The sequence below is a fragment of the Dermacentor silvarum genome, chromosome 4 (assembly GCF_013339745.2).
Source record: "Dermacentor silvarum isolate Dsil-2018 chromosome 4, BIME_Dsil_1.4, whole genome shotgun sequence".
NCBI classification, from domain to species: domain Eukaryota; kingdom Metazoa; phylum Arthropoda; class Arachnida; order Ixodida; family Ixodidae; genus Dermacentor; species Dermacentor silvarum.
In genome coordinates this window covers 20,305,801-20,333,066 of record NC_051157.2, presented here as the reverse complement: position 1 = coordinate 20,333,066, position 27,266 = coordinate 20,305,801, and the positions used below count along the sequence as shown (strand labels likewise).

General features: G+C 47.8%; 2 protein-coding genes across 2 annotated transcripts in view; one reads left to right on the top strand and one right to left on the bottom strand.

Annotated features, from left to right (window-relative positions):
* The window catches only part of LOC119449588 (uncharacterized), a 378,080-nt gene that overhangs the window by 56,766 nt on the left and 294,048 nt on the right, over nt 1-27,266 (top strand).
* On the bottom strand, nt 1,434-26,214 carry LOC125944631 (uncharacterized). The gene is made up of 5 exons (XM_049665150.1): nt 26,170-26,214; nt 19,957-20,199; nt 17,964-18,369; nt 16,524-16,773; nt 1,434-1,722 (listed from the first exon to the last, which is right to left on the bottom strand). The coding sequence occupies exons 1-5, from the start codon at nt 26,212-26,214 to the stop codon at nt 1,557-1,559; spliced, it is 1,110 nt and encodes a 369-aa protein (XP_049521107.1). The 3' UTR covers nt 1,434-1,556.

Below are 27,266 nucleotides of genomic sequence, written 5' to 3'. Positions count from 1 at the left end.
TGGTCGTTTAGACGTCGCAGTGCGTTGGAGAGTGGCTGTCATTGTAAATCAAATCAGGGGACAGTGGCATAAAAATTATAGCCTCTTTTTAAAGAAAGATGGTTGAAAGCGAAGCTTTCTCCAACGCAAACTGAATCAAAGTCTAAAGCCAACAACCACGCAATGAACCCAAGAAATGCTAAGCTACCCAATGCGATGCATATGTGATTTGATGCTTGTTTAGGATTGTATTTTTTGAACGTTGAAGTTGAATGAAGGCACAGTTCGTTAAGTTGCATAGCCTTTATTTCAGATCATGTAGCCGTTGATTACACGCACACACTCACACTTTCACGGACTGCATGCCGTTGCCGATACACGGGATCGGCCTTACGGGCACGATCGCGCTCGCGCTTACGTTCGCGTACCGCCGCCTCTTCTCCGGTGCGCTGCACCCGCGACCCATGGTGACGGCCGGGAATGCATTGCGTGACGCGCGTAATGCAATGCGGATATATACAGTTCGTCTTGGTCGACCTCTCTGCCTTTCTGCAAATAAACATCTCTCTTTGGTAGCATGGCGCTGCAGTTCCCATTGTTGTTATCGGTACAACTGCGAATGTAAACTGTAGTGTTCTACGATACGCATGTCGTGCGCCGTTGTTCTATTGTGTGCGCAGATGCGCAGCCGTTGTTCTATTGTGTAAGTTGGCTTCCCTGCAGTGCGTTTTCAGCGCTCACGGACGAATCAGTGAGACATGGAAAGCTTCGCTTTAAAAGTGGTCGATGTTCCCTTCGCAGCCGCAGATACCTCACGCAGCACTGTCAGCCATTTCGATTAGTGTTGTGTAAGCCTTCGTGAAGTCAACTTCTAACCGCAGCTGACACAAAAGTCGCGCCTCAGCTAGGTGAAGTTCTGATTGTCTCAGAACAAGGTCAGCGGTGTGATTCGCAGCAGCCGAGCTCTCGTTCCCACGGGATGAGGGCAGAAACGCCGGTTTACTGACACACTGGTGTACCCAGAGAACCTCAGGCAGGCTTTTAATTAATTGGCCTTTTCGCACTAAGGCGTCCTCTTAACGCCCACGTGAAAGTCAATCACCTCCTGTGCTTGGCATCAATCAGCAATCACATTTAAAGAATGATCTCTAAAATACAAGGTAACGAAATGAGTTCTACAGAAATTCGCATGGCAGAGGAAGAGTCACGACACCGAAAGTTTAACGTCCACTTGATATTCGAAGGCAGCTGAAAGAAGCCCATGCTGATTCCTCAGAAAGAAACTTTCCCAGTCTTGATATTCGAAGGCAGCTGAAAGAAGCCATGCTGATTCCTCAGAAAGAAACTTTCCCAGTCGTCTTAGTGTCGTGGACATACCTTTCTTCCAAAAATGCAGTACCGGTGTGCCTACCTGCTTGTCGGAAGAAAAAGAAAATTCTGAGCGATAGAAAACCTTTAGCAGAAATGTCTTTATTACTGCTCGTTGCAGAAACCCAGCAGTTTGTGTTTTTCTCGCCGATGGTGTGACATTTCTCCGCTCCTGGATTGGACGTCTCTTCTCGGCCGGTGGCGTCCACTTAAAAGTACACGGGTGGGTGCGTTTCTGGCGTGGCCACATCGTCGTTTACCTCTTCCGGCAGCTCCTCTGCGCCCTCTTCCGCCGTTGCCGGCGTATCCAGGTCTTCGTCTTCGATGACGCCCACGTAACCGCTGCCTGGCTTGGGCGCTGGCCGCTGGGCTCCCCTGCGCCGACCCACCGGTAGTATTGAAATCACACACGCGCTACTTTCGAAAGGAGTAATGAATTAATTAGGCAATTTTGAGAGAATGGCTCGAGGCCTTATTGAAAGTGAAATGAATAATATTACACTCTTAAAATGTTTGCACTCTCTGGAGCTTATCTTGTCACGCAACAATAATCGTCATCTGCCTTGCTTGTCTTTCCTTTCTTGAAAACTCTGCATTCGCTACTTTCCTGTAAAGAATGCGATGTCACGCTGATGACGCGCATGCCGTTCATGGCCGGGAAGTACTGAGCACGCAGCGTTAATGAAAGGAAATGCGCGCAAGGTATATGATGATTATTGTTGTGGGACAAGATAAGTCCCAAAGGATGCAATCTTTTTTAGGAGTGTAAGGAAACACTTCTGATATGGAGTTGGCGTCTGTAAAGTGAAGCTCGAGGCGCCATCTTACCACGACAACCAAAACCCTAGAGTCCAGGTGCCACTGTAATGGAATTATATGCCCAAAAAAGAAACAATAATTATGCTTATTCTGCACGCTCTCATAAAGAACGTTTACCATAGCGTACAAGCTCATTTTAACATCTGTTCAGTCATACTTTCTTAAGGGCTTATTCTTAAACGGTTTTCGGAGCAATGTATCAGTATCCAATCGAAATTTTAGTGACGATGTTGTCATTTTGTATTGTCGTTCGAGAAATATGTGTGTGACTCTGCCGAAAACCAACAAGAGGGTGAGTGATGAAGTGGGGTGCGATGATACCTGTAATCCTGTATGCATGTGGGGTAGGGAGGTGATATCGTGTGCGAGAACTTGGGAAACGCCACTTTCGACAGCCACTTTTGTCCTTCCCTGCTACGGTACCACCCAGATGGATCAAATGAAAGGTATTGCATCCACCAGACAACCAAGTTCTTTCTTGTATTTACTACAATTGCGAAATTAAATTGTCACATTGTCAGAGAGCGCTACCAGCGAGCATAGACGACAATAACATTCGGTATCTTGCTATGTCCTACATACGCCCTCGCACATTGGCACGCGTGGTCCTCGCACGCCCCATGCCCGAATTACCCTTGCTGGATCTACATTCGTCCCGTTTCCTGTGATCCTTAGATATAGGCACGAAAGACTGACCTGACTAAAGCGTGCGTCATGTTATGCGTTGGCGACTGATGTCTAAGTGAACACGACACACTCGAGCGTTGGGGCATAAGCTCCGCCTATAGACTCTTCGGCATCGCGAAGCGAGACATTGCGCGAAATTTCATCACGAGCGACGACGGATGCTTTCCGAAGTTGTTTTCGTTGCTGGGCCGCGACGCGTCCTACTTTCTGTTTTACGTGTTTCCTGAGCAGATGGGCTTCGACATGACACGCCTCCAGTTGGGTTTTACGCCAGAGAGCTGCACTCAGCTCGTCACTGAGTCACTCAGGCGGAAGGGAATTTTGGCTCGCGCATAGCCTTGCAGATGTATGTACAGACTGGTCATAACTGTCTTCGGCGCTTTTACGAGCAGCGTCGTGCGTTCAAGCCAAGCAGGAAACGCGACGTTTGCATGAAAAACGTTGGTTGGTTGCGACTGCACTCTAAACATAGCTTGAGGCTTAGTCTGCGTAAGCCACTAAACCGTCTGCAGCAATGACGCTTGCATGGCGCTCAACTTCTTCGATGTGAACCAGTAGTCGAACGGAGATGGATGGAAGAACGGCTTCTACAGGTTTCACACGCGTATCTGCGTTTCTGTGCCCTGTGTAAGGCTGAAAAAAAAAAAGAAATCGATGAGGTGTCTTGATGGCGCATATCTCTGTAGTAATGTATGAGCAGCTTCGATACACGTCTTTAACACGTCTCTGATTGTAGTACGCGAGCTGAGTGCGAGCTGCGCGAAAGGAATATTAACGCAGACCTGCACGCACGGCGACGAAGGCGAGTGAACTTTATTGCGAAATATTTTCATTATTTTATTCCATCTATATTTTTATTTTGTTTACAGCTATGGTTTTAGCTACGATTTTTGAATAGCGGGCTCTTTAGTAGCCAAAATTTCCATACTGTCGCAGCTAATTAACAACATTTTTCGTTTGTACTCTTCTTCATCGCCGTGTGTTTGCCTTTCCTCTCTGTGTTTCTTCCACGAGGTTTGCGTTTAGGCTCAGAATGAACCTGCTCAAAGTTCTACTGCAGGGTAACAGCGCCTGTTGGGCAACCAATATCATGGCGAAATAGGAAATAAACCTGTAGGAGCTCACAATCATCGCACAAGACTGCGCGTTTTGTCTATCAATTTCCTGCTTTAATAAGTTTCGCCACCGGCGAGTATTTCGAACTTGATATTATAAAGTGAGACAATGCTACGCCCTTGTTCTCCGCCATGTGGTTCAAAGCAGAAGCCGTTAAGAAATCCACATACATGCATCCTTTCTCTCTCTCTCTCTCTCTCTCTCTCTCTACATACTGAAGGGAGACGCGTGGCCTCAGGCGGTCGAGGCTTACTTCGAGGCGTCACGATGACACGCAAACCATCAAAGAATACCTTGCTACAGTGTACTAAAAAAGGAGTAGTGCGCTCACTGCGCACAGCGGCAACCGGGAGAGGTGAAGCCACCGATGTCAACGACGGGTGCTTTCACTGTGGCTCACCAGGCATCGCGACTGTCGAGACCAATGCAACATCCGCGACCGCATTCGCACCCTTTCCGTTTGCACGTTCTTCGACTTCGTGGTGTTCGCTGTACATGTTCGCGTCGTCTTTTCTTTGCATGTGTAGCAATATGAGATTTCCATCGTGCTGACATGGTGTGCGAGATTTCTGAGTGGGACTGACGCTTCCGAAAAATGCCTGTACAACGTCAAACCATTGCTACGCGCCGGGCTGCAACGCCGACTACGTGTCCAAGAAGATGCTCCGAAAATCGCGCTGTTCAGCGTGCCGAAGGATCCAAACAAAAGAAGGGAATGGGAAAGAAACCTTCGACGACCGGACAAGCCCTTGGATAACACCAGCGCTGTATGCGAGCTGCACTTTGAGCTACATTTCGCGCGTAGTGATTACGTGCATTCTATACAGGGTCACGAGGTTCGTCTCCCTCGTGGGAAGCCTGCGCTGGACATTAACGCTGTTCCGACGCTCTTGCCAAACCTGCCTGAATATCTCTCGAAGAAAGTGCCCAAGAAAACACCACCGAGAAAGCGGAGGAGGTCCGACAGCATTCAAACTGCACCTAAGGAAAAAAAAAAAGAAAAACGTTCTGGTGATTTGAGTGGTGGGTACTGATGCTCACCAAAACATCTGAACAGCCAGCTGGGAGCGACGCGAATTCCAGGACAATAGTAATACTGCTGTCACATTGGTACTTTAAGTGGCGCTTGAAGTCAATTTGGATTGAACAACTTTCCGAGCGCGCTCGAGAAAAGCAAAAGGTGATTCGTAGTCAAGCACATATGTAGGCCACCCTGTAACAGCATTTGATCTGGATTACGTTCAATCAGCTTTGACTCAAACGCACTCGAAAATGCCCATTTCGGGAATTAAAGAAAATTAAATTATGAGGTTTTGCGTGCCAAAACCACGATCTGATTATGAGGCACGCCATAGTGGGGGACTCAGGAAAATTTGCTTAGCAGCCCAACACCATAGCCGCTAACCATGGCGTTACAGGCCCATTTCGGGAATGAAATTGCAGTTAGGGGCGACTATTGTCAGCGTTCAAGGGCTTTGTTTCAGCTTGATCAAAGCACAACGACTTAGTAAATCACAACAGAACCTCAGTAGGAAAAGCAGAACAAGCACTTACGAGCGTATAATCGAATAACACTGTAACACGAATAACACTGTAGTACACTGTAACCTTGCTAAGCCACTCTGTACGCAAACCAATTCGCTAAATTTGTTCTTTTAAGCGAAGCTTTATAGGCTCACAAGTGTCAGCGGTGGTGGTGGTGTCACGCTGAAAAGTGGGCCGGTCCTGGCGATAGTGCAGAAAGGGTCCAAGCTCAGTGGCACATACCATGGACAAAAAGAGAAAGAGAAAAAGAAAGAGAGAAAGAAATAAATAAAGTGAGAGAGAGAAAAAGAAAGAGAGAGAAAGGAAGAAAGAAAGAGAGGAGAGAAACAGAGAGAAAGAAAATCACCACGAAGGTCACATACACACACACGACAAGCTTCGCTTACCCCATTCTGTCGACAGGAGAAGGGCTGGTGTTGTAACGCGATAGCGTTTAGGGTCCCGTGTCGCAGAAAATCCGGCGTCGGCATTGCCGCCCGCGGCCGAGAAAATCATCCCCAACCACGCAGGCCCTCCAAATATATTTTACCACTAAAGTTGCTCACTCTTTGTCTTGCATTCTTTACAAGGTTATTCCTCGGAATTTTGAGAATGACAGCCCGCAAACAAGTCATAAAACAAAACACCGACAGCGCATGCCTTTTATGCTAAATCTTCTCAGGCTGAAATATTAAAGGTGCAAACAATAAAAGAAGGCCGGCCCACAAAAGAGGCCGCGTTTCTACCAGAAAGCGCGCCTTCGTGCATAGCGTTCACCGCCAGCGTTTCCCCATAAACATTACGGTTACATAAGCTGCAGTTGCCGGGAAGTGTGAAAAACAGTCAAGGATCTTTGAATGCTATCGCGTTCCACTCTTGAAGGCGAAGCTTAAGCGTCCTCCAAATTTTTTAGATGCGAGAGCATCTTATGCTCGGGGCAGTGTCCGTTCTGCGGCGTCCGCAACCATACTGCGCATGCGCAACTCTCCCTCATTCTCCTCTCCTACGCAGGTGTGCGCTCTCCTTTTCCCCTCTCCCCCTCTCCGCCACAGGTGCGGCGCCACAATTCTTTGAATATACCTCTTTCTCACACTTTTTCCCTCTCTCTCTAAGGGTACGCCGGTAGGTGGCGCAAGTGTCGCGGCGCAGTATAAAGCGCGCGTTCGCTGTGCTTCCGTCATTCTCTCTCTGTGCAACGATGTGCGAAATGCCATGAACAACGTCAATGTCGGCGCTAGTTGCAGCGGCAGCGCCACCGCCGCGGAGCAGAGGAAGGCTCGGGAAGCCGAACGTAAACGTCAGCGTCACAAAGCCATCGTCTTCAAGATACCGCGCGCACCGACGCTAGGAATCACGTACGATCTCTAAATAAAGACGCGACAACCCCGTACAAACGTCTCCTCTCTTCTCAATACATTCTCACTCTAACTTTCATTGGGTTGTGTTGCCAAGTGAAACGAAACGGAAACTCGATGCGCACCCCCCGCGATATTTTCGAATCCCACCATGGTTGCCCGTACGGTGAGATGATGTGATTTTTTTTTTATATTCCACAAACGCTCGCAATGAATAAAATGTATTTAAACGCAATGCAAAGCTGTGCTCAACGATTGGCAATCGCGAAAACGACGCTTTCTCGTGCCAGTTGCACTTAACCAACTTGCGCAAAACTAAGCCCTCTCTATAAAGGCGAAAACACTAAACCGACGAACCCAACTTCGCATTTCGTTGCGAGGCAGTTGAATTTGTGGAAGAACGAATTTACCAGACCCACCGCATCACCCGATGATTCGCAGACGTTCACTAAGATACCATCACTGGGAACTTTCAACAGATCGACTCTGCACATTTGTGAATTGAAGGCTACACCGGAAAGCACGTCTACTAGGTAATCCGAGTTCTCAGCATGAGCGTCCCTGTCAGATCCAAGGAGGTTATATATATAGCATCCTTGGTCAGATCTAGGGACGCCTGCGTTGTCGGAGCCCTAGTGTCAACCTCTTTCCTGACCTATCTATATTTCCTAATCAGTCTACGAGTCATCTTGTCCTGAAATAAAACAATAATAATTAATTAATTGTTTGATTTAATAATTCATTGGTTCAATGCAGTGTAGCATTGCGCACAATTACGAGGAATTCGCTTTGACACAAGTGTCAAAGGCGGTTCCTTAGACTATGTCGTGCACCGCCTCGCGTTACTTCTGTATGAATCTTTAATCTCCCTTCTCCTCCCGCTTGCTTACGCCCGTGTGAAGTTACGATCTCTACTCCCATACCCAATTATGGACGACCATGCTGCATATGAATATGTACACCGGGGTCACTCCAACAGGTCACTTTCTCATCAAGTGTACTCATAGTTCAAAACAAAGCACACTTCCCGCTTTTTGTGCTATACGCTAAGCTTCAATGAATTGAGTGCCGTCTACATAGCATATGAAGCGCGCGCAAGTTAGCCAAAGCGTGCGTTGCATTAAATTGAGCCTCCTGGAGGCGAGCTTCCCACATTTTACTATGCGGTGAAGACCACCTCCTGCTTGACACTTTTTACGCAAGCATTCGCTTACAGTGCTAGTTAGGACTTCGATGCCGGGCAATCGACATCACAAATCACATGCTCCTTGTTTCACGCGAGTCATAAGCTTCAACACTATCTAATTTCAGACGCTGCGACTGAAAGTAAAGTGTGTGTTATGTTTTTGCAAGCAAGCTTTTCCGCGTACCCCCATGCCAAAGCTTAGCGCTTTGCAAGGAAGCGAACTTGTAAAATGTGACATTTTGAAGCGCAATCTTCCTCACCATTCTCATAGATTAACGTGGTTTTAATGTTTAAATGTAAGTAAAATCATTAAATTATTTCGCCATAGGTTACACTCTCCAAATTATATCTGCCGAGAAAAGGCAGAGATAAAGAAAAATATGTTTGCAAGGAATTCCACAAGACAATATGTCACCTGGAATTCTATTCTGCGAAGAAGTTTGCCTTAGAAGCTTTTTATTAGCTCTTCTATATTTTAGATCAGAAGCAGAAGTAAACGGAGCTTTGCGACAATGAAATGAGAACTGTAACACTTCACTCCTTTCAACGTCAACTGATTGAGTGCCAGAGGTGTTCCCTTCTCTTTTTTTTTTACTTTTTGTGCTTGTTATTCACTATAGCGTCTCATATAGGCCCTTAAGAATAGCATACATACATAAACAATGTCATATATAATGAGTATAAACTGAGGGAGCCTTATCCGTAAATCTCCAACGGAACATGCATCACCTATATAACTTTTCAGGGAGAGATAAAGTTTGATCGTTTTAAAAAGGCAGCTGTAGGCTTGCGCTCCAACAGTCGCGGTTATGGCGAAGAGGGAAGGGATTTCGTATCGCTTGATTGATCCGCGAGGTACTTAACGTCCGCCGTAATTGCCCGCCGAGGAGCACTACAGCTCCTAGCCAGCGACGGCTTTATGCTGGCCAACGAGTCTCGTTCGCCACACGATGACGGATGGGACCCGTATAGAGTCGCGACGCCTTATTGATTTTGCATAATGAGCGCGCACCGGTGGTAGCTTCCGATATGCCTCTCGCTGCTCTTTCGCCCTCTTCCTTTCTCTCTCTCTCTCTCTCTCTCGAGCCGTTCAGCGCTCCGCGCGGTTTGCTCGACACGAGCCATCAGCGCCTGCCATAACCCATCTGCGCAGCACAATCGTCGGAGAAACGTCTTAAGTGAGCGGAAGCGACATTTCGAGGAGTCTTCACTCTGAGGGAAACACGATGCCGTTGTTTGGGCGCGCTTTGTCTCAGGGCACGCGGCAAACGAGCACGCTCCTTATGAGGACTAAGGTTGACGGAGGGCTTTCGGGTGGCCCGGCTCAGATGAGGTTTCCGACTGAGAAGATGACGGTTTTAACAAGCTTTCGAACTAGTTTTCACGTGACTACCGCGAGCGTATTTCGAAGTATACAGCAGCCTGAAAGAACGCATCGCGAGAAGACGGACAGGAGCTCTGCATACACGTACGGGGCCGGCATAATGTACGGATTCCTTTCGCTCGATTCGATTGCTTTCTCACCATCCACCGTTCACGTAATTACGTAGTTGGAGCACCACTCGTATCGTTGACGAAGCGCGAAAATGAACAGTATTGTAATAGCATTGTTGTACATTATTCCGGCCTTGAATTCTTGCGAAGAGAGAGAGAACACCAGGGGCTGACTGGGTTCTTTGTTCTTCATGCAGTCCTGTGCCACTATCGATGGCTGTTGCCAGCCTGCGTATTTCCCTCTCTTTGCATTGCACATACGTGTTATTATATAAATAAAGAAAATAATAATCCTGTGTTTTACTCCTTCGGTCATGGATCATAGTCCGTGCTAGATGTGCCTTCAGACCTAGTTTGATGTCATGATCCTGCGTTAAAGCTGACTCCTTATTCCCTATTGCCAATCTGTGGTCAAGCTACCACTTGCAGTGTAATCACCTTTCACTCGATCCTCTCACCGTTTGTCCGCACAGAGTTAGTCCGAAACGAAGTGATCGAGAAACCCTTTAGCAAAGAACGTTATGTGCGTTACATTTTATCAAAAGATCAAGATCGGCGAAGGGCGAGGCAAGACATCTGTACCTTTATACAGCACCCTGTCCTTCCGGCATCAGGTAAGACGCGAAGCATTTCAATTGGGCGGAAAGCCTTCGGAAAATCTAAACTTCGCAGCGCACGCAAGTTTTAAAAGTTCCACTCGCTAGACAGTTGCACTATAAAAACAAAAAACAGCAAGGTAAGTAACAGCGTCAGCAATAGCATGCACCAGCAACGCTACTGCTCTAAAAGAAGCGAGAGATAAATAAACATGGGCTAGTGTAATATGTCTCAAACGTCGCAGCATCTAGCGCAATTAAAAACGAAAAAAAAAAGAAAAGAGAAGAAAAGGATAGAAATACAGCAAGCAACCGCCTTTCGAACTGGCGCCAAATTGATCGCTCCCGCTGCAAACAGGCCCGTCTTGTTGCTCTTCCGATGTAATAGCGAAACGCCGAGCATAGCACCGCGCGTGCCTTACGTACAGGCACTTGCATCCACGTTGGCGTAATTTCGTCCCCAAAGCCGCGTTTCAGTTCGATGTTGCGCCTACTTCGGTCGGCTCGGTGGCGGGAACTAGGGCTACTTCTATGCAGCACTGCGCTCCCGTAGAGGAATGAATTCAGCGAATTTCTATATGGGGAATGTACGACTACGCCGGACGTTCCTGTATACAAGAAAACGTTCCCTCCCCTTTAACCATGAAATAACAATGAACATGCACCGCGAGTAACGGGTTTAATAAAATTTGGAAATTAGGCAGTGCACAGTAATGCTCGTATTAGCGTGTTCTTGAAACTGTCAAGAACGTGCTAAAGGATGCCTGATAACTCCGGCACCGGCTAATTAGTACCAAAATACATGTTTCCGTTTACTCTCTGGGTATGGCCGTGCACATGTGCCAGAACATGGAATTTAAGCCTAGAAGAAATGGTGGGTGGGGACGCGGAGGTGAATCGTTTCTTCACCGTTAGCTTCTTGCGTGTAGATTGTGAGTTGCACTACTGACCGTGACTGCGAAATTAACGCATACTAATACGGACCCTTGAATTGCGGCCGTATCCCTGTCCTATATGTATATTCCTTAAGTGAGCACATTCGACCACTCATACAACGCTCTACACAGTTTCTTGACTTGTCATTGACAGGTAAATAAATGTCAACCGAAATGGCACAACAATGACTTCAGTATGTTTTCCCGAATCTGAGAACGCGCGCATAATCGCAATGGATGTTGCCAGCAAGTACATTATCGCTTTCATACTCAGCTGGTCCCGTATCTCACCCCCCCCCCCCCCCCACACACACACACTACACACACAGAGAGAACATCGTAAGATAGAATTGTTCGTATGAGAATGTCCAGTCAATCCTGATGCTGAGCATATTATTAACGAAGGCGGCAAGCCAACGGCATAGAGCACTTACGAAAGAAAAAGTTTCATGAATACGGCTCCTGATGCGTTCACGAGGCGGGCTCATGAGCGGCACGTCATGAAAGTTCGTGCGGCACTTTCCAAAGTGCTTGCTCCCCCGTGAACTGACCGAAAGCGGATTCGCGAGTTTGCACACACTGGGCCTCTTCGATTATCCGTCTCTGACAGTCCCGGACTGTCCAAGAAGCTGCACACGCAACGCTCATTGGCTGGAAGCACTGCTTCGGGCAGTCCGGGACTGTCAGGGACGCATAATCGAAGAGGCCCACTAATTGCGCTGAACTGCACGCAACTAGTGCTCCCGGCCAGCATCTCCTCCTCCCCTTTCTCTTACTTCTGAAGGCGCTCGCGCGCGCATCGCTCGGCGTTTTTGGAAGCAGCGGCGGAGGCGACCGGACGGACGACGGACGGGTCGCGCGCGCGTCGTGAGTTTGATTGCGTCGTCTCGAAGCTTTCCGCCGTGCCCCTTCGGTCGCTCCACGTCGCGCCACCGTCGAAGACGCAAAATCTAATATCCCCAGGATCTATCTGGCGCGGCGGCAGAGACAGGCGCGCGGCAGATATATATCTTTCGGCTAAGCAAACACGCCGCACAAGAGCCTCCCGCCCTCTACGATATATTTTCTTTTTTTGGATTCGCCGCTTCGCTTTCGAAACCGGGTGAAAGAATTGCTAAAAAAATAACCAGAGAAGCTTCGCGAATCGCTAGTAAACCGTTTCTTTCATGTAAGTTGTATTCTTCGGTGACTCGGAAGGGTTGCCCCCTTATCGGTTTTCCTAGGTTATGTTATTATTATTTTTTATGCTTTCCCCGACCAAGTTTCCAAGCAGCAATCCTTGGTTGCTGTGCCTCCTTCCTGCCCCATGTCAAGAGAGGCGTACGTCTTTTTCTTGCTATAACAGGCAGCACTCCCTTCCCCTTCCGCCGACCCAGCCCTCCGCGCCACATTCAATTGGGCGTGCCATCCACTTGAGAGGAATTAATGCCGCTGTCCCTGCGAGTCCGGGAGCAGCGCGCCTGGATTCGAGCGACTGTCCCTTCTCTCTCTCCTTCTTTCTTTTTCTCTAACTCAGCACGAGAAAAACCGTGCGGCGCTATAGAAACTGAAGCTGGTGTCGGCCAATCAAAGGCCCTCGCGTACCCCGATGCGATTAGCTCGAGAGATAGCGTTTCGCGACTGGCGGTCGCCTTTTCATTCGCGCCGCTATGGGCGTCGTGATTGACCAGCGAGTACGCGGCAGGTAATCATTATACGAGCCGTTAAGACGAGCGATTGACTTTGATGATTTGGGGTTACGATTGGGTGATGACAACTGGCAGCTTGCTCAGTATTGCACAGTTTTAACGAGGTGGATCGTCGGCGAAGAGCGCGTGTCTCGGCGTTGTTACACGTCGCCCTACTCCGGTCGCGTGAGTGGATTCATTTCCGCTGTTTTTCCCGGGGCCCAACCCCCCTCGGCCGCCCGCCCCGTCCTCGTTCGTCCTCCATCCGCCATTATTTCCGTGCTCTTTGTTCCCGTCGTTTGCGCCTTCAGCGTGTTCGCGGGACGACGACCATCTCGAGCTCTTGTGTATGACGACAACACACCAAGCAAACACAGACAAGGGTACAGTCGGCGACCTCGAGTACGCGTGTCTATTCCTGACCCCCGATGTAACCTGGTAACGAGACTGCTGAGCAGATTTTCTCGTATAACGCCGGCTTCACGTAATTTTCTTTATTGTTTGGCTAAGCGTTGATCCACTTTTTTTTTCCCCTCCCAATTCTGAAGTGTGCGGGAAGCATCGAAGTAACGCGACCTTGGGTCACGCGATGGCTGCGTGCGTAGTGAGAAACATAGAAGAGGAAAAGATACCCTTCCGACGTGTTATTTTTCTCCCTTTGTTCTCTGGAAACGGTAATGAACGACTCAAGTCGTTAACTGAAAAATTATCTTGGCCTCTGTCGCGCACACTACATTCAGAATTTTTTTTTTTTTTTTTTTGTGTATCTCGATTCAGTCTCGTATGAAGCCCGGTGGCGTCCTTGCGCAGTGTTTGCCGAGAGCCGAAATTATTGTTTTCAGGGCTTTCTTTCAGTGAACAACCCTACAAGAGTTATTGGAAAAGCGAATATATACTGGCAGTGGGAAAGGCATCGCTGCGAATCTCTAAATAATTGAAACAGGGTCGACCGGTACAAGTGTTTTTGTGCCGTTCGTGTTTCGTATATACAGTATAACCGAATTGTGCACCATGTTAAGCGCGATAAGTGTTCTAAGCCGTTAAGTCAATAGCCGCGTCCGACATACAACGGTAGTATTTGAGGACTGAGGCATTCTTCCGTTAGGTACAACGCATCGACGGTGGTCAGACTCGGGCATAATTAATCTTGCCATATAGCGAAAAAGAAAAGAGAAAATAAGAAAGAAAGAAAAAAGAAAAAGGAGATACTTGGAAATGTTTCATCCTTTCTTTATTGAGTACCTGGTTCATTTTTCTGTTTATTTTAAAAGCCGAACAAGGCTGATTCAATTGACATTCTTAACAAAACACGCCCCAACAAGCCCGTTATTTAAAACGTTGGCAAACGTGTTCCATTGTTCAACTTCCCTCAGATATCATTCACTTTATAAAGGTTGCAGCGTCGTCCATAGCACCAGCAACAATTTCCCCGCGTACAATACAAGTGGTAATGGAAAATCTTGTTTTTCGAAACAAATGAGAGAATACAAACTAATTTCAGTCAGTCTGCGACCGTCTGCTGTCGGCTGCTTGCCCTAACGCTGCTACATTTACCGCTTTGTGAAATAGATTCGTTGAGCCAGGCGCTTGAACGTCGTATGCGCAATAACGAAATAAGATAAACTTGCAAAGGGCTTGATGCTAACAGCATGCATAGATTAAATAAGCGAGGACGTTAACAACAGTGCGGTACATAATTCAACCTCTTTCAGAATACCTAACGTGACTTCTGTTTATAGCGACGACAAAGATTTACTGGTGCGTCTCTTGCCTTGCCCACTACTCATGCCCACCTACTACACCAGAATGCCAGACGCACAGGACGACGCCGAACTTATTAAAGTAATTTAATTTTGAAGTTTATTATTTCCCATGACAATACAGGGAAATGGATCTCGGAACGAAAAGCCACAAAAGGTGGCTTGAAAGTGGGTCGGCTGTGGAAACGTGTATTACGAGCACCATGAAGCAATCATGCTGGTTTAGCCAGACGACGCAACGACAGAGCGTCTGTAAAAGAAAATTTTGAGCAGACGTTTGCTTACCATTACCTACGCACTATTTAATGTGATCAACGCACAATAGCTTGTGACGAGTTTCGTTACCTGTTCTGACAGTCCTGCATTCACGACTTCGCAGCGCTGACCAGACGTAATGAAATAACGGCGACGTTTTGTATTACTCCAGAGTTTCTTGATTGCGTTAATCACACGAGCCACTGAGCTAAATTTAGTGTCATTTCCCGTGGCAAGCTTTTAGGCTATAGAAGGTCGTTTAAATAGCTAATGGGACGTTGGCGCCCGTTATTAACAATAGCATTGAGACATGAATTTGTTGCCTATCCATCAGTATTTGGCGGGTCTCGTTAGTTCTTCTCTATTTATTTTTTCTTTCTACCTGAGGCTCAGCAGTCAACAGTGATCGAAAGGAGACAGAAATATACAATCTTTATTGATATACTGGAGATGTTAGCTTGGCTGGTCGCCTGGCATGGTTCGGTCGAAAGGGATGTCTATATATGGAGCAAACGTTTCTACTAAAGGACACTTGTCTTCGTCAGGGCAACAACTGCGTTTCTTGACAGCGTTTACGTACCTCGTTCTCCCCCACACCCAATGGCAGAGGTGTAAGGGTGTGCCTATAGAGGAGGATAAGGGAAGTCGAAATGTCATATAGGGAGCTATATAAACGCTGTCAAGGAAAGCATTTGTAGCCCTGAAGGAAGACAAATTACTTTTAAGCGAAGCTTTATAGGCTCACAAGTGTCGGCGGTGGTGGTGGTGTCACGCTGAAAAGTGGGCCGATCCTGACGATAGTGCAAAAAGGGTCCAAGCTCAATGGCACATACCAGGGACAAAAAAGAAAGAGAAAAGAGAGGAGAGAGAGAAAGGAAGAAAGAGAGAAAGAAAGAAAGAGAGAGAGAAGGAGAGATAGAAGGAAAGAAAGAACGAGAAAGAGAGAGACAGAAAGAGATAAAGAAAGAGAGAAAGAAAGAAAGAGAGCAGAAAGAGAGAGAAAGAGAGAAAGAAAGTGAGAGAAAAAGAAATAAAATCACCACCAAGGTCAGATACACACACGACAAGCTTTGCGTACCCCAATTTTCTCGACAGGGGAAGGGCTGGTGATTTTTTAGCAACGTAGGACGTCCAGAGACGTCCTTGTTCGACTCCTGTTCATCACTTCGTCTCCCTCCTGCTGTGTACTGCTGTCTAGCTAGAGGTGCAGCGAAGTTTGATTAGCTCAGTAAGGGAACAATATGCGTGCTGGATTTTGGTGCTGATGGTGCTTGCGGTGTTGGTACAGGTAGATCTGTAGGCCGGTAGGCTGGGCTTCCTACCACGTGTAGTTTGTTTCAAAGTAACGTGGCGTTAAGTTAGGCTGGCGTCAGCCAATGCGCAGCGTAATCATTGTACGTGTTGAGCAGCGCGATTGTACTTGTGTCTGCGGAGCATGTCCTTCCACGTCGCAGTGTTGTCTGCTCACTCTCAGGCGCAGTCTCGGGTTCTAGAGCGCGCCTCGTAGCATCAAGTCAACGTGCCACATTACTTTGAAGAATAGTGCAGATAGCACGACTGATAGTGCCTACTCTGCTCGAGCGCCGCTTGTGAAGCGCTTCTTGTGCTTATTATAGCACAATGTCACAAACAAGGCACGTTGTTTACGTGCCGTTGTTTACGTGCGCAAACACCAGGGGATAAAGAGAAGCGTAATGAATCAGACAAAGTGGAGCATGTTGAACAGCTTCTCAACCTGTATATGATTAAAGAGCCAAGTTCTGGTCTACGTTTGGGACTCACCACGGCAGCTTGTTGAGGTGCGGATTGCCCGGTGCGTGCAATCCGGAGGGTACCTCGGCGAGAGCTACCATGAACTTGAATGGTCCGCTCACGTCTCCGACGCTGTAGAAGAAGCTCTCGTCTGGCGGCGGCGACTGCGGGGGCGTCGCGGTCAGGCTGCTGTCATCGCCGTTGCTGACTGGCGGAGGTCCGGTGGAAGTGACGTCGGTGCCGGGTCCCGTGCTCGTGGTCCCGTTGGTCGTCGGGCTACCTGAGCGAAGAATGTTCGAAAGAACGGTCAATCATCGGGAATTAGCAGAAACTTTTCGAGTGCTCTCTGGCGTGTCGATCGCTAGGCAGAACAGTCTCTTCTCTTATAAATGGGTTCTTGTGGAGCAAATTTAGCATAGCTACAAAAAAAAAAAAAATGAGGGGAGGAATGTTTGCTTCTGTTTAGCTGATGATACGCATCAAGACACATAGACCATCGTCACCAGATTAAGTCAAATTTTTTGCGATACAAAATACATTATATTACTCTTTTTTGCCACGAACAGTTAACTAGTGGAACGAGCTTCCAGAGTCGCTGGTCACCTGTTGAGATCAAGCCTAACTGATCATTTTAGAGTTTTAACGTATTCGTGCATCAAACATGGGCTTCGATCCGTACCACAAGCGTTGTTTTGTTGCTTCTTTTCTTCTCTTCGTACACTGTAAAAACCTGACATGTTCATAGGAGTATTATCATCTGCTGTTTATATGTTGATTTCCTACTTGTGATTATGTTTGCACCACTCCCCTCTGTAACGCCAGCTTAGGGCCTTTAGGTTAATATAAATAAATAAATAAATAAATAAATAAATAAATAAATAAATAAATAAATAAATAAATAAATAAATAAATAAATAAATAAATAAATAAATAAATAAATAAATAAATAAATAAATAAATAAATGGAGTGGAGATAGTTCTGGCCGCATGAGCAAATATCCCTGACATACGACTTCGCGTTGAGCGACAGCAGTCGTCAATCAAAAGGAACAGAAAAGGATAATGTGTAGGCGGTGCTTACAGAATTCGTGCGGAAGCTATTACAGAATTCGCGCGGAAGTGCGGCATACACAACAAACTTAGAAGTGAGCGCTGCTCGTTGTACCATAGGCGATGATGCGCGCGCACTCAGCGCAATGAATTAGGAACTGTAACGTCTTGCCGCTGAGCAAAGTCGAGGATCCGATTCCAGTTGTCGCGGCTTGACACAAGTTCACGGCTACGCAGTCAGCTACACACGAGTTACCGCGCCGTGCTTATGGAAATTATGTAGACACAACGGCATTGACACGCTATGTTAAACGGGCTACATAATTGAGTACAGCAATAACGGGCCAATAGCAAAACTCTTTCTGCCTTGAACTGTAGCTAAACACAGTGAAAATAAACTTTGATATTAAGACACTGGACCTTTTTTCGAGTGCTTGGCAGGCTTGCTGACTATGCGGGTGAGGACGCGCACGAATGCATCCAGCACGTAGCCCAGGCTCGAGGATTTCCGGTAGGCGGGGTCGTCGTACGGCTCGAACTCCGGGTCGACTAATTGTTCGCGAAGGTATGGCCGGTACGGGTAGCGAGAAGGATAGCCGCCAGGTCTCTGGTAGCCAGGCCTATTGTACGGCCGGTACGGACGGTACGGCCGTTGCGGCCGTTGAGGGTAGTACGGCCTGTTGTATCCTGGGCGGCGTCTGCGTTCCTCGGGGGCCGCACTCTCGCCGGCTGACAGGGATTTGTGCGAGACCTGGGTCTGGGGCACTTGAGGAACGCCGGCAGACGACGGCGCTGGTGTCTGGGGGCTGGCTGTCGTCACTGAAGCCTGGCGGTGTTGTCAGAAACAAATATATGTAAGGTGATGTCAAGAAAGCGGAAAATCTGTGACGGGTATGCAAGCAAAATTTAATGAAGGAAAAAAAATGCGGGAGATACTGATTTTAATGAACACAAGAAAGATGCACTTGCTAAGCTCTTATGGGACACTTCGAGTTAATTGCACGCAGGCGGAAGGATTGAAATGTAAACCAGCAATGAGGCAAATGCACTTGCAAATTTAAACCGGCTGTCAGTGGGGGAAAAAATGCACCTAATGCTTTTGTGTTAGAAAATGCATGACACTGATCTCTGTGCTCTATAGAGGAGATGAATGGGTGGTTCAGTAACCTTGGTTCGTGCTGCATAAATGTAACCAATTGTGTATAAGGATTGCCGCAGTGGGTGCGTTTTCTTTCTCTTATGTTTTGCTTTTTCTTTTTTTTTTTGCATTACAGTCAGCAATGTTTGAGCACGTATAGTCGGAGTATTCAGTGACGGTATAGCGTTGGTCGTAATGGCGTCATTCAGCGGCGAACGATCACACGGACACACAATGCTTGCGACGAAATGCCGTATTTGTGCCGAAATGCCGACGAAATGCCGACGAAATGCCGACGAAATGCCGACGAAATGCCGTATGGTGCCAAATGTAACTTTTTCGCATTTTCGCAACTTTCCGCAACGGCAAGCATTCTGCTCTAGGGCATCACACACGTTTAAGCGCCCGCAACGAAGGTCACGTGTACGGTATCGCCTGCAAAACTTGCTTATAGTTGGTCGGTTTTGCAATTGCTCTGTCACTACGGTTTGCTGCATATACTACGCTCAGGTGGAGGGATTGTCAACACTGAGTGCCAGACCAACACCAACTGTAGCAACAGCAGAATCACCACCATTTGCAACGGCCCACACACACACTCGCTTCGAGCGCAGCGTCGCACTCGTCGACCAGAACCAGGTAAATTTCTTTTCACGAACACCCAGAATCCTAAAGCTTTCTGAAGCCGTTCGGACACTGTGCTGAACTTCATGGTGTCGTTTGCGGTCTCTGGCGTGAATTCCTTTTTGATTCCGTCACAAGTAAACGGCCCGGGCCTACTGCGCTCTTTTGAGAAGAGCACATAGGTTAGCTAGGAGTCTGCCTTACCTAGCTACCCTACCGTGGAAGGAGAGTGAGGAGGAATAAAAATAATGAGGAAAGGGATTGTGAGAGGCAGCGATGGCTCAGGCATGCAGGCACTGACACGTGCATGTTGTTCGTCGTTTCCAAGGTGCGATGAGAGCTCATGTGATATTTATGATATTTGAGGTAGATTTCGGTAGATCTTTTGATTATTCGGTTTCTCATTTGTCTGTAGTCTAACAAGCTCAGGTAACCAAAAAGTAAGCTCTTGCTCGTCTATGCAATGCAAAAGTATGAACAGATAGGTTTCTCCACAACCACAACAGCTGCTCGAGGCACCATCAGACAGTAAATAAGTGAGCATTGTGACACCCATTCGCACGACCTATTCAAGTTGCTTGAGAAAAGATGCAGCGCAGCACCAAGGAAATATATAGCCTTGAAGAAGAAAAAAAAACCATGTTGGCTTACATAATGGTGAGCTCCATTCACCGCGTGCGACTGGACGTGGAGCGCAGTCGAAGGTCTCGCAGTTTGCGTAGCAACGTGAGGTGCGGGTGTACTTTCTTGTGACACTGCTCCAATAGAATTCGCAGGTCTGATGATCTCCAGCAGGCAGCTGGGGATCAGGTGATGCAGCGTCGTGCTGGTCGACGTACACGGGCGTAGCTGTCGCCAGCTCTCGGCCGCAAAAGCCAACAAGCAGTACGAGGACTAGGGCCTGTGGGCCCATTCTTTTGGAATAGAAAGGACAAGGAAAAGGCATTCATCGCGATTATAGGCCCAGCATACGAATGAACAGTGACGTTATTGCTCCAGTGTGACAGCGTGTTTCGGAGTAACAGCCAGAGGTGGATTTACACTGAAGATAATTCTGGTTGGGGGTGGCCTTTACTCTTGCCGCTGAGCGCGCGCAACAACGCTTCGCCGATGATGATCCCATCACGTCACTGGCTAAATATCCAGATAAAAACTTGTATCGGCGCAAGGCAGGCCCACAATCTTTTAATTCGAAGGCCTGGATCACGATATCGCCGGTTCTGTTGATTTCCATAAGACAGCGCATTCTGAGGGCCACGCATGGTCGCGTTTGTTCTCTAAATTTTTATATATTTTTGTAGCAGTTTCCTTACTTTCACGTTACAGAGCACCCCTTCCTGGAAGATAAGCAGATGTCCGATGAGGGCACCGATATCTGGACGAAGTACGCTTACACGTGCGGAATACGCGAGGGAACAACGTCTGTTGCTGGCCAGGTGACCCTTGCCATTCGAGCGTTTTCGTCGCGTTGCTTACTAGTGAGAGACAAGCCGTCTCAAACGAAGTGACCCAGTACAAACTATTTTACTCGATTTGCGGTTAAGCTCACTTCATCCTACCGAGTTGTTCAACAACAAACAACACAGCTTCTTCACTGGCTACGACAAGCGCGCAAAGTGACTGGGTAAACCAGTTGCATTTGTTCGGATAGCAACTAGTGACTCACCTGTAACCTTTGGGAAACGACAATGACGGATCAAATTTGGTTTCGCGCTATTTCTGCACCTTATATACGATTTCTGTCACGCGACGGCGAGGAGGAGGCAGAACTTATTTGCTAGAACACGATCCCCTTTTACTCTCCCTTTTCCCGGAATGCGACCGGTTCCTCACCTTGGGGCTACTCTTATCTCACGAGCATTTTACGTATTTACTTCTTGCAGATAATGCGATGACCATTATCTGCTAAGTGTTTTGAACCGTCGTGACTGCGAGCCACCTTTTTACCGCATTAGTCAGGGAAGCTTCCCGCCCTTATGGAGCCTTCCAACGAGAGTAGAGAATTGTTGTGGCATGTCGTGCACTTCATGCGCAAAACGAGCCTTTGTTTGACACATATTTATTTGTCTTCGAGGAGGAGAGAGCAGGGAGTGACGGGATACCGCGAAGTAGCTCTTCCGTGTGCACCACTTCCTAAAGAAAGTGCGATCGTAAGAAATGTTGATTCCACGTTGGCAGCATGACAGTTGTTACAGCCTGTCGTTCAAGAAATACACGGTGTTCCTGAAGTAATCAATCTAAGGCAGCGACCAGGCATCGCGGCAAGACACGCCGTTCAAAACAGCAACACGACGCAGTAAGACATGGTGCTGCGACATGCGATGATCTGTGTCGAGTTTTCTGTTCGCATCAGCGAGCCTCTCTGGAAATAATGCGCGTATTATTTCTTTCCACGCTTTGCTGCACAGAAGGGAGGCTTCGTGCTTGTTTCCTCCATTGAATTGATTCGAATTCAATTCAGCGGAAATCTCGCGGACACCTGCGGACGTGCGCCCAAAAGAAATGGAGCTCAAGCTGCAAGGGGAATAAGGAAAAACCTGACAGGTTTCCAAGGAACGTCTATTATTGACAAAACGGCCGCCTTTGCACCGATTGAACCCCAGAAAAGTTTTCTTTCTAGAGGAGTGGGAAGAAAAACAAAATAAATGCAAGGCAGGTAGCCGAAAGGCGATATGAAAGCAACGCTTTAACGTCTGGCCCAATCTGTTGAACCGTTAAGGCCGATGCCTTGCCTGCTCGGCAATGCGAGCAGAACGGCCTCCGGTGCCCGTAAAGTGGGAATAATCTTCGAGTTCGGGGGCGCCCCGCACCTAACCTCCCTTCCGCCCGCACTCCTTGCCCGATTTGTGTGCTTGTACCCTCCGGTTTCCTATCCATTAGGCAAACGCACGGTTGGACGTTAAACGTTCGCGTCACCAGAGTTGTTCGTTTTTTCTTGCTTGTCTCAGTGCCGTCATTCTTTTCTCTCTCTCTCTCTCTCTCTCCCCTTTTTTTTGTTATTGTTGTGGCACGAACCGACTCCTCCTCAGATTCTTTGTGGAGGCATTAAAAAAAAAAAAAGAACAAATTGACAGGAAAAGCCCAACATGGCAGCCCACCTACCACGACACCTCTGCCTCTATACTTTACCGCTTAAGTTCTTCGCCCGGGGCAGGAATGTGAACGCCAGGAGATAGAGAGCGAGATGGAAAGTAAGAGCGTTCGATAAAGAACGAAAGACTTGCGGAAAGACGAAAGCAAAGAGGGGGGGAGGGGTGTGCACTGCTATGCAGCACGCCCCTTCAGCGAGGCATGAGTGGCACGCTGAAGAACCGAGAGCCCGTTTTCCGTAATCTGCGAAAACAGAGAAAGGGAAAGGCTTTCCTTCCCTAATCTACCTCTCGCCCCCCGTGGTGTACTTCCTTTTCATATTTGTTCTTCTAGAGAAATATGTTGCCCCCATTCCTCCTTTTCTGCCCTCCTCTCTCACTTATTCCACCGGAGCCCGTGCCATTCCACTACCCAACCAGGAGCCCTCCATCGTCCCAAAACCCCTAGCCCGGCTCCTTTTACCTCGGGCTGCTTGGGTCTCTTCCCAACGAGGCGTTCCTCACACCAAGCAGGGAAAGTATAGAAGAGGCAAATATGTGCACGAGACACTGTAGCGGAAGCTTTTGTATCGGCCGATGCACGCGGTGAAAGAGTTACAGCCATGTGAAGCAAACATGCAATGAAGCCAGAGAAAACATTGGGAAATTAACACTGTTGTTTGATGGAAATGTGAAAGCTGTAGTGAAAAGTGAAAGCTGTAGTAGCTGAAAAGTGAAAAGCTGTAGTGAAAAGTGAAAGTTGACGAAAAGACAACTTCCCGCAGGTGGGTGCCGAACCCGTGAGCATCTTCCGCATTATGCGTGCGGGGCTCATTGTTTCTACATTTCGATTGAACATAACAGTTGATTTCCCCTGTGCTTTCATGGACCTCATAGTCTGCTTGCTTTGTATGGTTTTAACTAATAAAAAAATAGGGCCCATCCGCCATGATGGATCAGTGGCCATGGCGTCCTGCTATTGAACACATGGTCGCTGGTTACATTGCCGTCCGCGGCGGCCGCAATTCGATTGGCGCGAAATGCAAAAACGTTCGTGTACTTATATCGGGTACTTCAGCGAACACTTTCAAAAAATTTAAAGGTTATATGTGACAGATAGCACAATTCTAGTTCATGAGCTGGCCTACTCGAAGAGGCGGACATCACTTGCACAATGAATTCAAAATGCACAATCAACTAATTAAAAAATCACTAATAAAGTTTTTAACTAATTACCTTATGGCCCATATTTCAATTTACAAATCGTAGTCGTGGAGTTCGCAAGGCGGACCCACTTGGAACAAATTCTCAGGATGACACCAGTTTGGAGATATTAATTCCCGAACTATGCGGAGAAATGCAGTGGCGTTCCAGTTACTTTCTTAATAAAACGTCGTATTATGCATTGAAGAACAAAAGTAATTGAAACGCCAATGCACTTCTCCGCAAAGTTCGGGAACTAATATCTCCAAACTGGTGTCATACTGAGAATCCGTTCCAAGTAGATCCGCCTTGCGAACTCCACGGCAACAATTTGTAAGTTGCAATATTGGCCATAAGGTAATTAGTTAAAAACGTTATTAGTGAATTTTTGTTATTAATCAGTCGATTGTGCATTTCAATTTTTTTCTGCAAGTGATGTCCGCCTCTTCGAGTAGACCAGCTCATGAACTAGAATTGTGCTATCTGTCACAGGCAACCTTTAAACTTTTTTGAACGTGTTCGTTGCAACAACCGGTATTTAGGTGCACGGGAAGGATTCCAAGGTGGTCAAAATGAATTCGCAGCCCTCCACTAGAGCGTCTCTGATAGCTCCAACGTTGCCTTGGAACGTTAAATGAATGAATGAATGAATGAATGAATGAATGAATGAATGAATGAATGAATGAATGAATGAATGAATGATAAATAAAACCGAGCTCCTTGGTTTTGTTTTATCTTCTCGTGGTGACAAAGCGTTTAACGCGGGAGCGAGTAGTGCAAGCCATTCGATGGAGCACACGCCGTTCACGCTAGGCGCGATGTAGACTTGCTGACGCGGTCTGCTTGCTTGCTCGCTTGTTTGTCACGGCCTTTGTGACAGGCCACGCGGCGAATTGGGAATTGCGTTGTCGCCCCTTTTCGTTACCTGAATTTCACTGACGCTTCCGCGTTGAAATGGCCGCACGCGTCGGTGAAAGTGAACGACCGATAAATCCTCGGCGCATTCGGCGAGATTGCAGCGCTGTCTCCTCGAACTTTTAGTTGCTTGTAAGCTGGCAAGCTAGAAGCCCTTCGGCATTTTTATTCGGAAGCTCAGAATTGCTGGAAACGGTGAAAACGTTTCTACCGTCGAAATTCGCCCCGGTGAAAGGACAAGGAAGTTAAACTGGCAACTGAGCGCTGGAGCAAATGCTCAATGCGTCAAAATGTGTCCTGGTCGACGTTGATGCAGCAAGGACGGAATCAAATTTTCAGATTCAGAATCGAAACGGAATATACGGAACGAGGTCCAGGAGTCGGCGACTGAAATGGGACTTCCTGTAAAAAGGGTAACAAGTGGCCAAAGAAACCAACCCAACCGCTTGGTGGAGTATGAGAACGATAGTGGGAAACGCTCGTGAAATATGAAGGCTATTTGTAGCTAGTGACCTTGGTGCCGGAAGAAATTACTTTTCCTGTTGCACGTGGGCAATCATAAAGGGCAACGTCGCCAAAATCAAGGCAGCATCTGGGACCAGGCTTCCATAGTTCTTAGGTTGTAGAAATGCTACTCAAGGTATAGGCACATAAAGAGGCTGTTAATTTCTCCTCTGACGCAGGCCGCGTAACCAAGTCCTGTAGAATTTATTCTGTTCGCGTGTCTCGGTTTCTTCTGAGAGTGTATTACTTAATTTTTTTATTAATTATTGCGTGTACTTGGAAAGCTATCTTCATTTATTACGTCTTAATTATCTTTATTATTCTCGTTTTTTATTATTGTTACTTTCACTTCGTAATTCACCCTAATTATCTGCCTCTAAAATTGCACTTCAAGCTTTACGCTAGGCTAACCTCTTGAGGTCTCGTTAAAGTATCATACACACTCTATCTCTCGCTTTAAACGGAAACACACCGGAATGCCATGTCTTGTACTGGTTCTGTGGTCACATCGAATATTCGGTTGAAATGGTTTTTGATCTAATTTTGTCACTCTAGTAGCATCCGTGGCGGGATGAATAAGTGCGCCTACATTTAGCACGAAACGCCTTCCTACAGTTGCGGGGTTTCGTTTTCTGCTCTACACCTTTAAATCGGCATTAGTCAAGCGCCTGCTATTTTGATGCAGGGTAAGGGGAGTTAATTCGTAAGTGTTGCTTGTGCAATCGCTTTTCACAACCTTCGCGGACGCCGATCCACCTATTCGCGCGGCCCCTCCACGCTGGCCCAACCATCCTCAGCTTTTCTTCAACGAGAGTAGTCGAGGAGGTCGGGAACCCTCGCGGCCAAGCGGTACACTACACGTACATGCTCGCTCGTGCACATACGTATTCCTCGAAGACGCCGCAAGGCGTCGCTGCGCAACCTCGTTAGCATAATCTCGTTCTAGGCGCCCGCTCTGCCGCGACGGTCGGCCCCGAGAAAAGCGTTTTGCCGAGCTATTCGCCGTGAGCTTATTTGCATCGCTGGCAGATATATACCCCGCCGCAGCGGTGGCGTCCCCCCCCCCCCTCCCCCTTTCTGCTCTCTCTCTCTCTCTCTCCCAAGGCTCGAGGTTAGGCTCTCTTTATCGCCCTGAGGACTTTGTAACGTAATGAGTGTTTTCTCCCTTGCCTACCCGACTTTCTCCCGCAACTTCCTCGACATCTTCGAGCTCACGCATCGTCCTCGCCACTCTCCTTTCTCAGTTTTCCCTGCGAGCTCTGCTTCTCAGGCAATGTGCCTGCGGAGTTCATCTCGCGTTTTTCTCTTTCTTTCGCGTGCGTAGCACCACTTCTCGAACGAAATGAAATAAAATGTTCGTCCGCATAGCACCATCCTCGCGAAACTGCATGGGGACTTCTCTGGGTCATTTGACCAAGGCGATGCTTGCTCGATCGGCCCCGCGGTTCGCGTTTGCGTGCAGGCAGTTTGTTTGCTAGCCAGATGGCGCTTACGATATTACGGAGACTTACGGTGTTAGTTCTTTTTTTTTTCTTTCAAAAGGATAGTTAGGACATTAGGCAAAATAAGAACAAGAGTTTGGTGGCGCAACCCACCACCACGTTTCAACGGGGACGCTCATAGCATCCATGCCGACTATTAACGGCGAAGCGAGTTGCACGCGTCGAGGTTGAGGCTTGACCTATAGGGACTCGGCAACCGTGCTACACGAATGTGTACATACCTGTACACGCAGCGCGACCTGGTCTATAGTACACGTGCCGCGCACGCTACAGTTCAACGATCAATTGGGATGCACAGAAAGAGACAGACCCCTGCGGTCCCGGGAGATCAATGGGCCTACTTGTTCGGTACGCCGGGCACGCGATCTTCGCAAGAAGACGGTGCTCGAGGAACGGGGGGAAAAAAGGAAAAGGAAAAACGAAAGGGATTCGCCTAGGAACTTGTGTCACTGTCTCTTCTCTCTCTCCCAGCATCCGCTGTGCGGTCGGGCCAAACAAAGAGGGAGATAGCTCCAGCTCGCCACGAAAGGGCGCCTTCTTTTTCGGGCCGCAGCAAACCGCTATAGCCAGTCAGTCCCAAGCCCTGCCGGCATTGTCGGTGTGAGCTGCGAAGACACGTCGGCGCCTTGGGCGTGCGAGGCGGGGGGCGACGTGGGCTCCGTGTGGGCTCCGAATCAAAATTCGGGTCAGACGTCGCTCTCGGTCCCTCCTGGCGTTACAGCGCGTCCTCACGGTGCGCCAATGTTCCGGCCATTGCTCGTGCCGGGAA